Raw genomic sequence first — 13,686 nt, 5'->3', positions numbered from 1 at the left:
CACTTTCAAATTGATGCTGGTTTTGCTTTCTTTAGTTTTAAGATAAGGAAAGGGAGTTGCAGAATGAAGCCTTTTTTCATGCTCTTGTTACGGTGCAGTCTTCCTTTTTACAACTTCAGAGAGAAAATTTTATACAAGGAGTACTTGAAGTTCTATTTTAAGTTTGCGTGTTTAGTTATTCATTCAATAACCATTGTGTTAGGCCCTAGGGCCAAAGAGATGACTGGTGAGAAGTCCTGCAGCAGCTAGCACCAGTGGGGAGAGGGTTATCATTTACCTTTTTGATACTCTTAATTTCTCTTTGTAGAGACAAATTTCCACCTAGTATCATTTTCTTTTTTTGCATGAAGAACTTTCTACACTTCTTCTAGTGTAGATTTGTCTGCGATAATTTTCCCAGCTTTTATTTATCAGAAAACCTCTTCATTTTGTCTTCATTTTTTGAAAGACATTTGGCCTGGTAAAGAATTCTAAACTGATAGTATTTGTTTGCTTGCTTTTGTCATTCTTTCTTTTTTTCTCAATACTTTAGAACATCTCTGTATTGTATTCTAGCTTGCATAGTGTCTCAGTTTGCTTGGGCTTCTATAACAAAATACCATAGACTTAGGTAATTTATTAATAAAAATTTATTGCTCACAGTTCTGGAAACTGAGAAGTCCAAGATCAAGGCACTGGCCGATCTGATATCTGGTGAAGGCTCGCTCTGCTTCTGACATGGTGCCTTCTTGTCACATCCTCACATAGTGGATGCAGCAAGTCAGCTCCCTGCAACCTCTTTTTTTAGGGCACTAATCCCATTCATGAGGTTGGATCCCTCTTGGCTTCATCACATCCCCAAATGCTCCACTTGTTAACACTATCACATTAGGCATTAGGTTTCAACACATGAATTTTGGGGGATACCAGCATTCAGACCATAGCATGTAGTGTCTGACAAGAATCTGCTGTCTTCCTTATTTTTGTTCCTTACATATTGTGTCACTTTTTCCCTCTGGCTGCTTTTACAATTCTCTTCTTACCTGTTTTTTTGTTTGTTTGTTTGTTTTATAATTTGATTCTGATGTACCTTGGCATGATTTTCTTTTCATTTTTGGGTTTGTTTCCTTCCATTGATTGATTTTCCTCCTGGTTATGGTTCATATAGCTGCATGTTTATGTGTCTGCTAATTTTTGATTTGATGCCAGACATAACGAATTTTACATTATTACATTATTGAGTGCTAGATTATGTTGTAATTAAGTAATATTGGACTTTGTTCTGGCATGCAGTTAATTTGTTTGTAATAAATTGAATCATTTTAAGGCTTGCTTTTAAGATTCATCAGGACAAATCTAGAATAGTCTGTGGTCTGGAGCTAATTTAGCCCTTCTACTAAGACAATATCCTCTGAATAATTTACCTGATGTCCTCTCTGTTATGAAGGCATTCCACTTTGGGTGGTGGGAAAATGAACTGTTTATTACCAGACTTCTGTCAGCTGCAGCAATCGTTTCTATTACTACTTTTTGGTAGTTTTTCCAACCTTAGGTAATTGGTAGTTTTCTGTCATGCGTTTGCAACTCAATACTCTGGTTTCTCTTTACAGATATCTGTCATCTCTCTCTCTCTCTCTCTCTCTTTTTCTCTGTTTCCCACAACCTGCCATGCAGCTCCCTCTTCCCTTGTATTCTGTAAATTCTAACTGCCTTGGCCTCCCTGAGCTCCAATCTTTGTATTTCTAATTGGCAAGACCATGCTCAGTTTGAGTTTTCCCTCAATGCACCTCACCCTGGAAACTCCCCTCAGGTGATAATTTGGGGAACTGTAGGCCTCACCTCATTTGTTTCTCTAGCTTCTCAGAGATTACAGTCCTATCCTAGCCACTGTCTGGTGTCTAAAAACTGGTGCTTCACATTTGTTTCCCTCAAGTTTCTTGTTGTATAAGGCAAGTAGGTAAATCTCCATCCTGTTATTAAATCATGGTCAGAAGCAGAAATACCAATCTATTATCTTTATGAAGATTTTTTAGTATAATTTTTGAAATTTTTGCCTTTGTTTCAACTGGTATTTTTACATATGGTGTGAGGTAGGAATGCAAAAATTATTGGATTTTTTTTCCTCTTCAAATAACCAATGGTACCAGAACCATTTAATGTATCGTCTAACCTATTACCATTGATCTGCAATGCTTATTTTGTTAAAAATCAATTTTCCATTTATGCATGGGATAATTATAGGCTATTTTTTCAGTTCCATTGGTTTGTTTATTTTTATACCAATCATTGCCTTAATCATTATATCTTTTAAAATAAATCCCAAGTATTTATATCAGATAAGATTTGATTAAAACCCCATCTCCAGCTTTTCTTTAGGACTTCCATTGATTATTCCTGGTTCTTTGCTTTTCCATACAGATTTCCTTTTAATATTTATTGCTGTTATAAATGGCTTCTTTGTAAAGTGTTGTTTTGTTTTGTTTTTTGAGAACTGATTTGCTGATGCAAAGAAACACAATTAGCTTTTATATATTAATTTTGTATACAGTTCCCTTCCTGATTACTTATTAATAATTTATCTGTAGATACTCTTAAGTTTATAAAGCAGACAATCATATCATCTGCAAATGACAGCTTTTTATTTTTTTTCACTTTCTATATCTTTTATTTCTTATCTTACTGCACCTTCCATATCTTCTAGTACAATGTTAAATAGGAGTGGTAATAGTGAGAATTGTTTCATGTAGGTGACATTAAAGAATTCTTTTAACATTTTATATTAAATAAGGTATTTGCTATTGGTTTTTGTGCATATATTATTCGTCAATTAAAGCACCTTTCCAATTTTAGTTTGCAAAATTTTTCGAACATCATGAATGTTTATTTAATTTAACCAATTTCTTTCTCTGGATCTATTGACATAACTTTTTTTCTCTCTTTTAATCAGTCAGTATAGTCAATTACTTAAACTGATTTTCTGATATTAAACAAACCTTGACTCCCTATGATAACATCAACTTGGCGAGTTTAATTTAACCATTTTTGTACATTGATGGATTTAGATTGAAAATTTTTTTAAGTTTGAATGTTGATTGATCTCAGTAAACAAAATAGACCTTGTGTTATCCTTATGGGAGGATTTTTTATACTACTGATTCAATTACTTTAATGTGCATCTGACATTTTAGGTTTTTTCCCTTAAAGTCAGTTTTATTAAATTGCATTTTTCTAGAAATTTATTCATTTTTCTAAATTATACTCACAAAAAAATGATTATATTGTGTAACATTGAATATACTAATTTTCCTGATTTGAGCATCACATATTGCACAGAGGTACTGATATTCAACACAATACCCCACAGACATGTACATTTCAATCATGTTTCAATAAAAAATAAATACATACATACATACATACGTTATACTCAAATTTATTCTTTGTGGATTTTCATGATGCTCCCTTATTTGTTTATTTTCTGATACTCCCTTATTTGTTTGTTTATTCTTTGAAGTAATTTTAGTTATGTTCATTTTTATATTCCAAAAATTGTTTATGTATGACTTTACCTCCTTTTTTCTTGATTAATCTTTCCAGAGCTTTGTAATTTTTTTCAAAACAAGTTTTTGGGTTTTATCCTGTCTATTGATATTTGTTTTCTATCTCATTCACTTACATTTATGTAAATTCATATCTTTATTATTTCCTTTCTTATGCTTTCTTTTGGATAAGCTGCTTCAGCCTCTCTATTCCAAAGCTAAATGCCTTACAAGAACTAACAAACATAATTGATCTAAAAAATGCTTAATTGTGCTTAATTGAAAAGGGCTAGACACATCTGGATTCCATTCCTGGCTCTATTTCTTCCTAGTTTGGATACCATAGTGTTTAGCTGCTCATTTTGGTCATGTATCTTAACATAGAAGAAAAGAGAAATTCACAAGGAAACCGAATATTTTAGGTGATATATTGGGTGAAGAATCTCTATAACCTGACCAGTAAATTCTTACCAAGATAGCCCTAGATTATGTTAGTTATGTTGCCAACCATATCACAAACCAACTCATATTGACATTACTGTTAAGTACTCCTTGATTTTTCCCACCAACTTGATATTAAACTGAATGCTTCCCTATCTCCTACTTGTTCAGTTAATCAATCATAAAAACTGATCTTTGTGCCTATTACATTTTATTTTAAAACACTATAAACAGAAAGATGCACATTAACATTAAAATGTTATTTTATATAATAATTTGCAACATTACAATTAGTGCTTTATAAATTTAGTTAGGAAAAATGTCAAGTAATACTATGACAGAACTATGTAAGGTGAGTGATTTCTATGTTTGACCTTGAGTCCTCCTAGATAGGCTATTTGCATAGTAGACTCCATTATAATTACAGGCAATAAATGAGTCCTTGGTTTTTTTTTGTTTTGTTTGGCTTTTTTTTATATATTTATATTTTTACTTGCTCTTAACATTTCATTTGGTTTATTCCAGGCAGCAAATCTTGGTCCTACTCCATTGCCAAATCATTCTTGATGGGATCTGACTTATGGAATAAAAAATCAGTCACAAGTAATGTGCCTTATTTATCTTTGTGGTCATCCTAGTCTCCACATTTATAACGATCTTCTTAATTAATCTGTTTAATCCAAGACTTAAATTGGAGGAAATTACAGAATACAGATTATGCCACCAAAAGGAGAGTGGATCATACATGTTAGTGAGTTTTTAATTTTTTTTTAAACAAGATTGAAATCATCTTTCAGCTCACACAAATCCTAACTCAACCTAATCAAAACCAGTTTTGAGTTTTTGCTTGTTTGTGTGAAGCATGTAGTTTTAATCACGAAGTATTTGTTGAACTCCTTTTATGTGACAAGAACTACCCTGTCCTACAAATCTCAAACATCAATCTCCTTCTTCAAATCCACAGCTTTAATTTGGGATCTGTAAGGTAGAACTGGAAGTTAAGCAAGCGCAACAAAGGAGTTTACCAGAGATTACTTTTAGAAGCCAGATGCTGTTACGGCAGCAGACTCTCATAATGTGCATCTTAAGCTAGGCTATAGGTATTCCTGACAGCTACATAAAGCAATTTAAAAGCTTCTCTAAGCTAGAAACAGAAAAATAGTGTAATGTAGAAAATAAGCATTGTTTTGTAAAGAAAAAATCATGTAAGATTAATTTAGTAATGTTCAGAGACAGGATTTCTAACCTTAATGATAATGCAGGAACTGTACACAGGCCAAGCCAGATTCTCTGAGAACTTTACAGATGCAAAGAGAATTGCTTTTGGAAGCTGCACTAACTAATTCAGACCACTAGGGTAACCTTAAGTAAATGACTATTTCAATGTTCCAGTAGCACTTAGTTTACTAAAGCAGTAAATTATTCCAACTCTGAAATTCCCAAACTGCTTCTTAAATAGCTGTAGCCTGTAGCAAACCAGCAGGATTCTTTGTCCTTTAGCTCTTTCCACTCCTGCCTGGTTCCATGCTTAAACAAATGCCCTAAAACTGAGCATTAACATTTGCCAGCATTTTGAAAATGAAATGTTGCCTAGTATAGCCCTATGGGTGTCTGACTTAATTCTCTGACTGTTTAGAATGAGGTGGGAAATTTAACACTTGATTGTGCCAATTGTGCCAAATATTCACTCACATATTTTTTTTAAAAAAGGCATTTCAAGATTGCTACTGAGGAATTAATTTATAGTCGAGATCATGGGAATTTTTTAAATGGGCAGTATAAAAATGTGCCAATTTTTTTCTAGGCCTCATCCACTACGCACTCCCACACTTACAGTCATTTACTTACAGTTCATTATTCCAAAGAGTGAAAATGGAAAAATCTTTCATGGGATAAAAAGTACTCCTTTGCTGGGCCGGCCCGGTGGTACACTGCTACAGTGCACCACTTGGGAGTGCGGCGGCGCTTCCGCCGAGGGTTCAGATCCCACATACAGACCGGTTCCCGCTCACTGGCTGAGCGAGGTGCGGGTGCGACACCGAGGGTTGCGATCCCGTTGCACACCAAGGGTTGCGATCCCGTTGCCGGTCAGGTCCGGGCGCGACACTGAGGGTTGCGATCCGTTGCCGGACACGAAAAAAGACAAAAAGGAAAAAAAAAAAGTACTCCTTTGCTAAATTGGCTCATTTTCTTCAGTTTCATTACAATCAGGCAGACTTCTATGTTAGCGAAATGTGTCCCATGTGAGAGCACTTTTATTATTTGGGGTTAGGTTCCTAAAAAAAGACGAAAAGCATGTGGCATCTCCATTATAAGGGAGTATGCACAGTGGATCTCCCTTCTGTTACAAGTGGCCTTGTAACCAAGTGACTTGGAAAATGTTTGAAAATTAGTTATATAAATATTTAAGAAAAGCTAATAGCATCTCATAAATATTTTTTCGCCTTAGGAATTAACACTAAAAAAGTGGAGGAGGGATTACGTACCCACAGCCTTCTGGTCACGAATGTAAATCAAATTCAGTATTTAAGCAGATGCACTAGTATCTCGATATACTATTTCTGTCAGATTCTGGCAATGGCTCTGATTTGAACAGCAATTACTGGTAAAGAACTTCGCCTTGACTATTTAGAAAAGTGGCTTTATCAAATTTACAAACAGAGCCCTACAATTTTCCATTTCCTTAGCAGGATATTAAATCAACCGAGCTAAGCATGTCATCACAACTATAATTTACGTGATGTGACATGACAGTTAAGATGTACTGTGGTAATTTCTGAGAGCTTGCAGTATTATTGTAGTATCAAAAATTTATATGGCTCTGTTATTAAGGCAAATTGTTTCATTCATACTGAGATATCTACCAGTAAACCACCACATCACTTTAAAAAATGTCTTCCATATTCAAACAATTTGCACACCCTGTTACAATGATTTTGTTCACTGAATAGAAATTGGAGCACAGGCAAGCACAGCTCTTGATGCAAAAATAATCTGCAAGGGAATAAGAAGAGCTTCATTGTGGGTGGTTATAAGAAACAGTTCAGCCAGGGTAAGGGGAGTTATCTTTGGGAACAAACAGCTACAAACAGGATGTCCAGATTCTTTGCTCTGATGCTATTTAATATCCCATTTGCTTGCTTTCCTTCTGTCAGTTTGATTTTCAGCCAACAGAAAGAAAAAGCATATGACCAAAGAAGAAATGATGGAAAATACAGTAAAGAAAATTTCTATTATAAGCTGTCTTTAAGTAAATTTCACCAATGTATAAAAAGTAAGACCTCTGAAACTCATCCAGTTTTGACCCAATTCTCTTCTTGGAGCTCCTCAGAGCAGTAAAATGAAACCAAAAAAAAAAAAAAAGTTTATTTATTTATTTATTTTTTGGCAATTTTAAGCAGTAGAAATTCCAGTCTTATGTGCTATTTTATTCTTGTTGGAAATACAGGAGGTTCCTAAATAAAATAAGATAAAATGACTTCTTGTCATAAAGGGCCTTGCAAATAAAAGTTTAATTAGATTTTTATTACAGCTATTGAATTTTATGCAACATATGCTGTCTCTTTTAAAATACATGTTCACTGAAAATGTGTTTTATTCATTTACATTATTCGTAATAGCATTTAGAAGCCTTTTAAAAATAAGATATTGGCCATGAGTTAAAATTTTCCAATCAGCTAAAACCATCAGTTACCATTCAATAAGTAGCATATGAGCTACTAAGTTTTTCTATTTCAATACTCACATGCCATGCGAGAAAACCACTCCCTGTAAATATATTTTTATTTGTTTAATTAATGAGTATTTCAAAAAGTAACACTGTATTCTTATAGATGAAAACTAGGCTTAAATAGCATCAATTCACTAAGGAATTTTTCCATCACACCTTCCAGAGTGATAAGGTAATTTATTGTCTGACAAGGTATTAACTTTCACAGAACAAGCAAGTATTCACATTTAAAATTAAGACACCAAATTTTGTTTCCAACGAACTATTAGGCAAAATAAAATAAAATTCTAAACACCAGAGTGCCTATCTAGATAGAGTTAATCCACAACAGGGAAAAAAAGCCTGCATTTCTGAGGCTGCTGCATTTATTTATCTGTGTATGTTTTTGTATACATGTGAGTAGGCTTTAAAACAAACATGTGCTTTCAATCTGGCACTTTTAGGGTAGTTCTCTGTCTGAATTTCAGAAAATATGTTGTTTACATAAGTCTCATGGCAAATATTAAATTAGTCATGTAGTAAATTTCTTTTCCAATTAACACTCATAACAGGTAGAAGAAAAAGTAGCTCTCTTGAATATCAGTTTTGAAATGAAATAGAAACAGATGAGGAAAACTTCAGTAAGTCTCCCACCATAGACAACTCTGAAAAACAGATATTTTCAAGTAAACACAACACCGTTTCTTCCAATATCTGTAAATACCCTAGAGGTTCATTCATGTGTTCATTTAAGAAGTTTAAGCAGAACACCAGCGATATCAAGTTGTATACCAGAGATGCCATGACCCATTAACGTCTTGCGTACATACTCTGCCTGTGCAACATGGGACAAATGCCCAGCTCAATCTGATTTAGCTGGTTCTGGCAATCCAACGTTTCTTTAAAGAAATACTAAATAAAACTCATGCTCATGATGGGTCATTTGCAGCAGAGTAGGGAGAAACAAGCACTGTATGGACTTACTTTGTTTCCCAGATATGGAGCTGGTGCACTCCAGTAGTAGCTGGGTGGCAGGGCCCGCCGGGCGTCCGCGTTACTGATGCTGATCTGCTGAGGGGACTCAGAGTCGTCCTGCTGGGGAGCCACTTGAATGCGGCCAGAGATGTCAGTCAGATACCAGTTGCTCATGTCTTGTATCTTAGAAAAAATACACAATCATTAATTTGAAATAAAAAAAATCCACCAGTTTCTTTTCTCTTGCATATTCCTTGCAGTGTTCATTTTTAGAAATAAAAACAAATCTATCAACATTTAGAAAAAAGTTGTGAATATCATTAAACATCATATGTACTCATATAGGCCCCCATTTTTTTTTCTTGATGTTTCTAGGAGTTTTAATGGTACCAAAAAATAACCTGTTTTTATTGATTCTATGCTTTCCTTGATCCCATGCTTTTTTAAAAATTGTGATTCCAAATACTACTTTTTTAAAAATAGAAATTCATTCAAAGTTACACAATGGTTACAACGTTCTACCATTTATCAAACAGTTGGACTTTGAATTTCATATTTTGCACTCCACTAGTAATTTCTTATTGCTTATGGGAAAAAAATTTCCAAAAATGTTACAGATGTATTTGTAAAGCAGAGGAAGAAAAGAAACAAGATATGCGGTACCTGAAAGATGGCTTTTCATTGTGTTTCTTCCCCTCCCACTTTTTAAAATTTCTATTTTGAGGCTTAAGGACATTCAAATCCACCAGCCTGTTGCTATGACAACACCTCAGGATACTTCACGTATTCCTTCCCAAAGGGTCAGAAGTGCTGTAGGGACCCATAGCCTAGATCTCTGACCCAGAAAAGGAAGGAGCCTTAAAGGAGAAATTAGGAAATGCATAATGATTTGCTTTTCCATCTTATACTTCAGCCAGGGGCAGGCATACAGCTATATTTCTAATTTAAATCGTCCTACCTAATCAGGACAAAACACGGGTTACCGAGGTAACCTGTGGCTTCTGCTGGATACCAGGGCCCTCCTAGACACGTGTGGGCTGCTTGCTGTTGTAGGTGATGGAAAGCAAAATGGTAATGGTGGCAATATGCGGCCGAAATATTTTTAAAACTTTCTTCATGTAGAGATTGTTTGATTCTACTTGTCCCAACGCTGTGGAATTGCCGGGACTGCCTTGTTCAAAAGAGTAGAGACCAGGTAAAAACATACTGGCTTAGCTAGACGATAAGTAATATATTTCTTCCTCCTCTTCCCTTTCCAACATCACCCCTTGGGCATTCTAAGGCAGTTGAGTGGGCTTCAGTGGACCTAATTTCTGGAGACCAAAGCTTGAGTACCAGCTCTGCCCCTTGGTTAGCTGTACAACTTTGATATATCAATGGAGTAGTCTGGAGGGTGGAGTGGGGCTCTATAAACAAAATCAGGAAGTTAGAGAAGATGCCCATTTGTGGTTGATTCACTGAAGTCTGCTCCAAAAGCAATCCATTTTTTTTTTTTTGTCCTTTTTGAGACCAGCCGCACTGCGCTCAGCCAGTGAGCGTTGTGAGTGCACCAGTCATCCCTATATAGGATTCGAACCCGCAGCGGGAGTGCTGCTGCGCTCCCAGCACCGCACTCTCCCGAGTGCGCCATGGGCTCGGCCCAGCAATCCATTTTTTAAAGCATACATAAATTCAAATTTAGACATGAGAGTATAATCAGAAACTACCTATAATATTTCAGACTTGACTTAAAAATATGTTTGATTGTTGTGTTTGGGATTAGTAAGCTGATTAAATTTGAAAGCAAGAAGATAGTTTATTGAGATAGTAATCTTTGTAAATTACAACTTTGATCATGTCACTTCTCTGCTTAAAATGCTTCAAGGATTCAAACAGTACAATATCCCAACTTCTCACAATACTCAACCCTGTAAAGTCTAGTTTCTCATCCCCCATCTGGGCTTGTCTTTCTCCAGCCTGATTCCTACCACTCTGTACTCCTAAGTCCAGCCACATAGGCTGTCTGAAATTCCAAAAGCTCCCATTCTCCTGTCACACTTCTTCTAGAGGGGGACACAGTGCTTTCTGCACAGAGTTGAAATGACACTGGGGAGTGTGGTGTGCAGTGGAGGTAGAAAAGTAAGTATGTTTAAGAGGAAGAAAGTCCCAGACACTACTAAATAGGTATTAATTTAACATTTTTCAAACCAACCAAGAATGAAGGTATTGTCCAAGTTTAGTGCTCCCTTTTAACAATGGAAGATCCCAGGCAGCATCAAATAATAATGAAAGGCTGGTGGGTAATAAGTATTCTGTATGCAGATGATAAAGGAGTTTTTCTTAATTTGTTTTCAAAAAATATGGTGAATGAAAGATGCAATTCTTAAAAAAAAAAAAAGATACATGTAATTCTTCTATCACAATCTCATGCTTTCTCCATTAAATCATGTGCCCTTGAAATTGAAACAACATTAATCCCAGTATTGTTTCACACACTAATCATGGACACTGAAAAAGCTAGTGTCTATTTATTCTAAGAGGTTCCAGTCTACACACTGTTACAAAAAAAACCTTAAGGGCTTTGATCATAGCTAAACACATAGCATTTGAAGAAAATTCCATCCCTTCTTTATGATAATTTTAAGAAGAAGCTAAATGCAGGAAAAAAAGGATTTTAAAAATTTCTTACAAAAGGACAACAGCAACATCAACAAAGAGGTCCCATGGAGCAGTGTGCAGAATTAAATGGTGTTTGCTTACATTGCCATAGGTCCAGTAGGAACTCTGACATCTGGTTGAAACCCCTGAACAGAAACACTTGTCACAACCTTTCCAATTATCCTCTTGCAAATTGAAGAAGCCGGATTTGCAACGACTGCAATCTCCCCCTTCAACATTCTCCTGTCAATAGAGAGGCATGTTAGCAACAAACAAAGGTGCCCTTCAAAATTAAGAGTTGTATCTACATCTGTATAAGAAAAGTATTAACTGTACATTCTTCATCCTACCTTCTCGACCACATAAAGTATAATGATATTTTTAAAAATCTGCTCAAAATCTCCTTATTAAACTATATCCTTACTAATCACACTGGTGGGAAAGATTACCGGATGCTAATCCACTTTACTAAAACTTATAATTTTTTGATCTTCATGTTTGTTGAGAGTACAGAGTAAATGTCATGATAAATATAGGAATAAGTTAGAATGACTAAAATGGGGCCAGTTAGGTTCACCGTTCTCTTGTATTGAGCTACTTCATCTGAGAACACGTAATATGTGATAAAATTAAAGATATTATACTAATACATAGATGTATAATGGAACATTGATATTATACCAGTTGTAAAATACTTTTCAAATTACAGATTAAAAATTCATACTTTTGTGGAAAGCATAAGAAATTGACAGAGAAACTAGGGCACATATTCATAGTATTTCCCTGATCAGACTAAGCAGAAAAGAAGGAAAGTTTTTCCTGGTTAACATTTTCAGTGTTTTCTTTAACATATTGATATAGTTAGTTCATCATATAGTAATATTATGGGAAAAAATGATTCTCATTTGGTGACTTCTCTCTGGATTGGTTTTATTAATCCTGCACTTAGTATACTGAAAAATAATCTGTTTATAGGTGGCCTTAATAATGTAGACTCAGGCCAGATAAAGTTAACTTTAAAATAAAAAACTGGAAAGAGTGTAATCTTTCAATTTAAAGAATTGCTAATCTTGACTGATACTTCTAAATGAAGACTCCCTGCTTTCCGGGAAATACATTTTCAATATTTCCTAAACATGCATTTGTTGCACATTTCACCTTTTCATTGAATTCTCTTATAACCTCAGTTCTGAAGCTTTCCTTTTTCTTGGAGTACTAACTTCTCTCTCAACTGTGTTCACCTAGCCCTTCATATACTGCACTATTATAACCACAGAAAAGCATAGCTAGTTCTTCTGAGATTGTCCTCTCCAATTATATAACCTTATTACATGGTATATAAGGTTATATAACATAATCTTTTCAGTGGGAGAAACCGTGTCTTACTTATCTTTATAGTCCCAGAAAATAACAGGGTTCCTGGTATAATATTGACCACTACCTTTATAAAATTTTATTGTTTCAATGTCTCTCTTGATGGTCGTGTTTTTCGTGCATTGCAAAGAGCTATGCACATAGTGATGCTTAATAAAAATGTTTTTGAATAAACCAAGATTGGGCAGAAGATAGGGATGATAAAATGTAAGAACATGTAAGGAAAAACAGAAGAGGAGAGAAACATGGTATGAAAAAATAAAGAGAAATTTGTAAGAATAAACAAAGAGGTTCTCCTTATAGCTGGGAGAATCATTTGTTTGAAATTAACATTTTGGCTCTTAATTTCTGAGACCCATTTACGGTCTCAAGCACTTCTACATTGGTGGGAGTCTTAATGAGGGAGTGTCTCTAGTGTCTCTAGTCTCATTTTGTGTGTTAAACTTTAGCATCCTGATATGTCACAAATTGTAGTATTGCCACTAATATTCTTGCCAGTTTTTATTTTTAAGGTAGATTTTAGACATTTTGAGATGATAGGTGTCAGCAAAATTAGCCAAACTAATTTCAGCCCTATAGTGACAAATAAATCCCCAAAGCACTGAAGTTGAGAACATCTTCAAAAGAGGACACAGGCGGGAGAGATGAAACATATCTATAATTATAATTTAGCATATCCTGTTAAGGACAGGGTACAGCTGTTCTGTACACTGTGTTCTTATGTGCTTGGTCTAATCTGTTTTTCATTTACTCTCATTTGAAAGCGTACAATACCACTTTTCCGAGATTCAGACTGAGTTCCACAATTAGAAGTTTTAGACATTAGTTACATTTTCCTTAGCTCCATTTTTGCCTGGTAATATGACCTTGAAAAAAATATGATTAAATAATTGCATATTCAATTTACTTTAATGGCCTGAAGCAACACATTAGGGTAGGAATTTGAGGTACTATAAAGACGGGTGAGTCAAGGTTTCTGTCTTTAAAAACCAGCATCTAGTTGAGTAAAAAGATACACTCACAATCAACTAT

General features: G+C 34.9%; 1 protein-coding gene across 1 annotated transcript in view; it reads right to left on the bottom strand.

Annotated features, from left to right (window-relative positions):
* The window catches only part of LAMA2 (laminin, alpha 2), a 310,853-nt gene extending 297,376 nt beyond the window's left edge, over positions 1 to 13,477 (bottom strand). Inside the window, exons 1-3 of the mRNA XM_008568714.1 lie at positions 13,406 to 13,477; positions 11,383 to 11,523; positions 8,653 to 8,826 (exon numbers count right to left, since the gene is read on the bottom strand). Of these exons, the coding sequence (XP_008566936.1) occupies positions 8,653 to 8,826; positions 11,383 to 11,523; positions 13,406 to 13,477 (387 nt within the window). The remainder of the gene's footprint in view (positions 1 to 8,652; positions 8,827 to 11,382; positions 11,524 to 13,405) is intronic.
* Positions 13,478 to 13,686: the final 209 nt, after the last annotated feature.

This window comes from Galeopterus variegatus, unplaced genomic scaffold, assembly GCF_000696425.1.
Source record: "Galeopterus variegatus unplaced genomic scaffold, G_variegatus-3.0.2 Scaffold434, whole genome shotgun sequence".
NCBI classification, from domain to species: Eukaryota; Metazoa; Chordata; class Mammalia; order Dermoptera; family Cynocephalidae; genus Galeopterus; species Galeopterus variegatus.
Note: the sequence above shows the minus strand (reverse complement) of the source record. Positions and strands in the feature narration are given on the sequence as shown.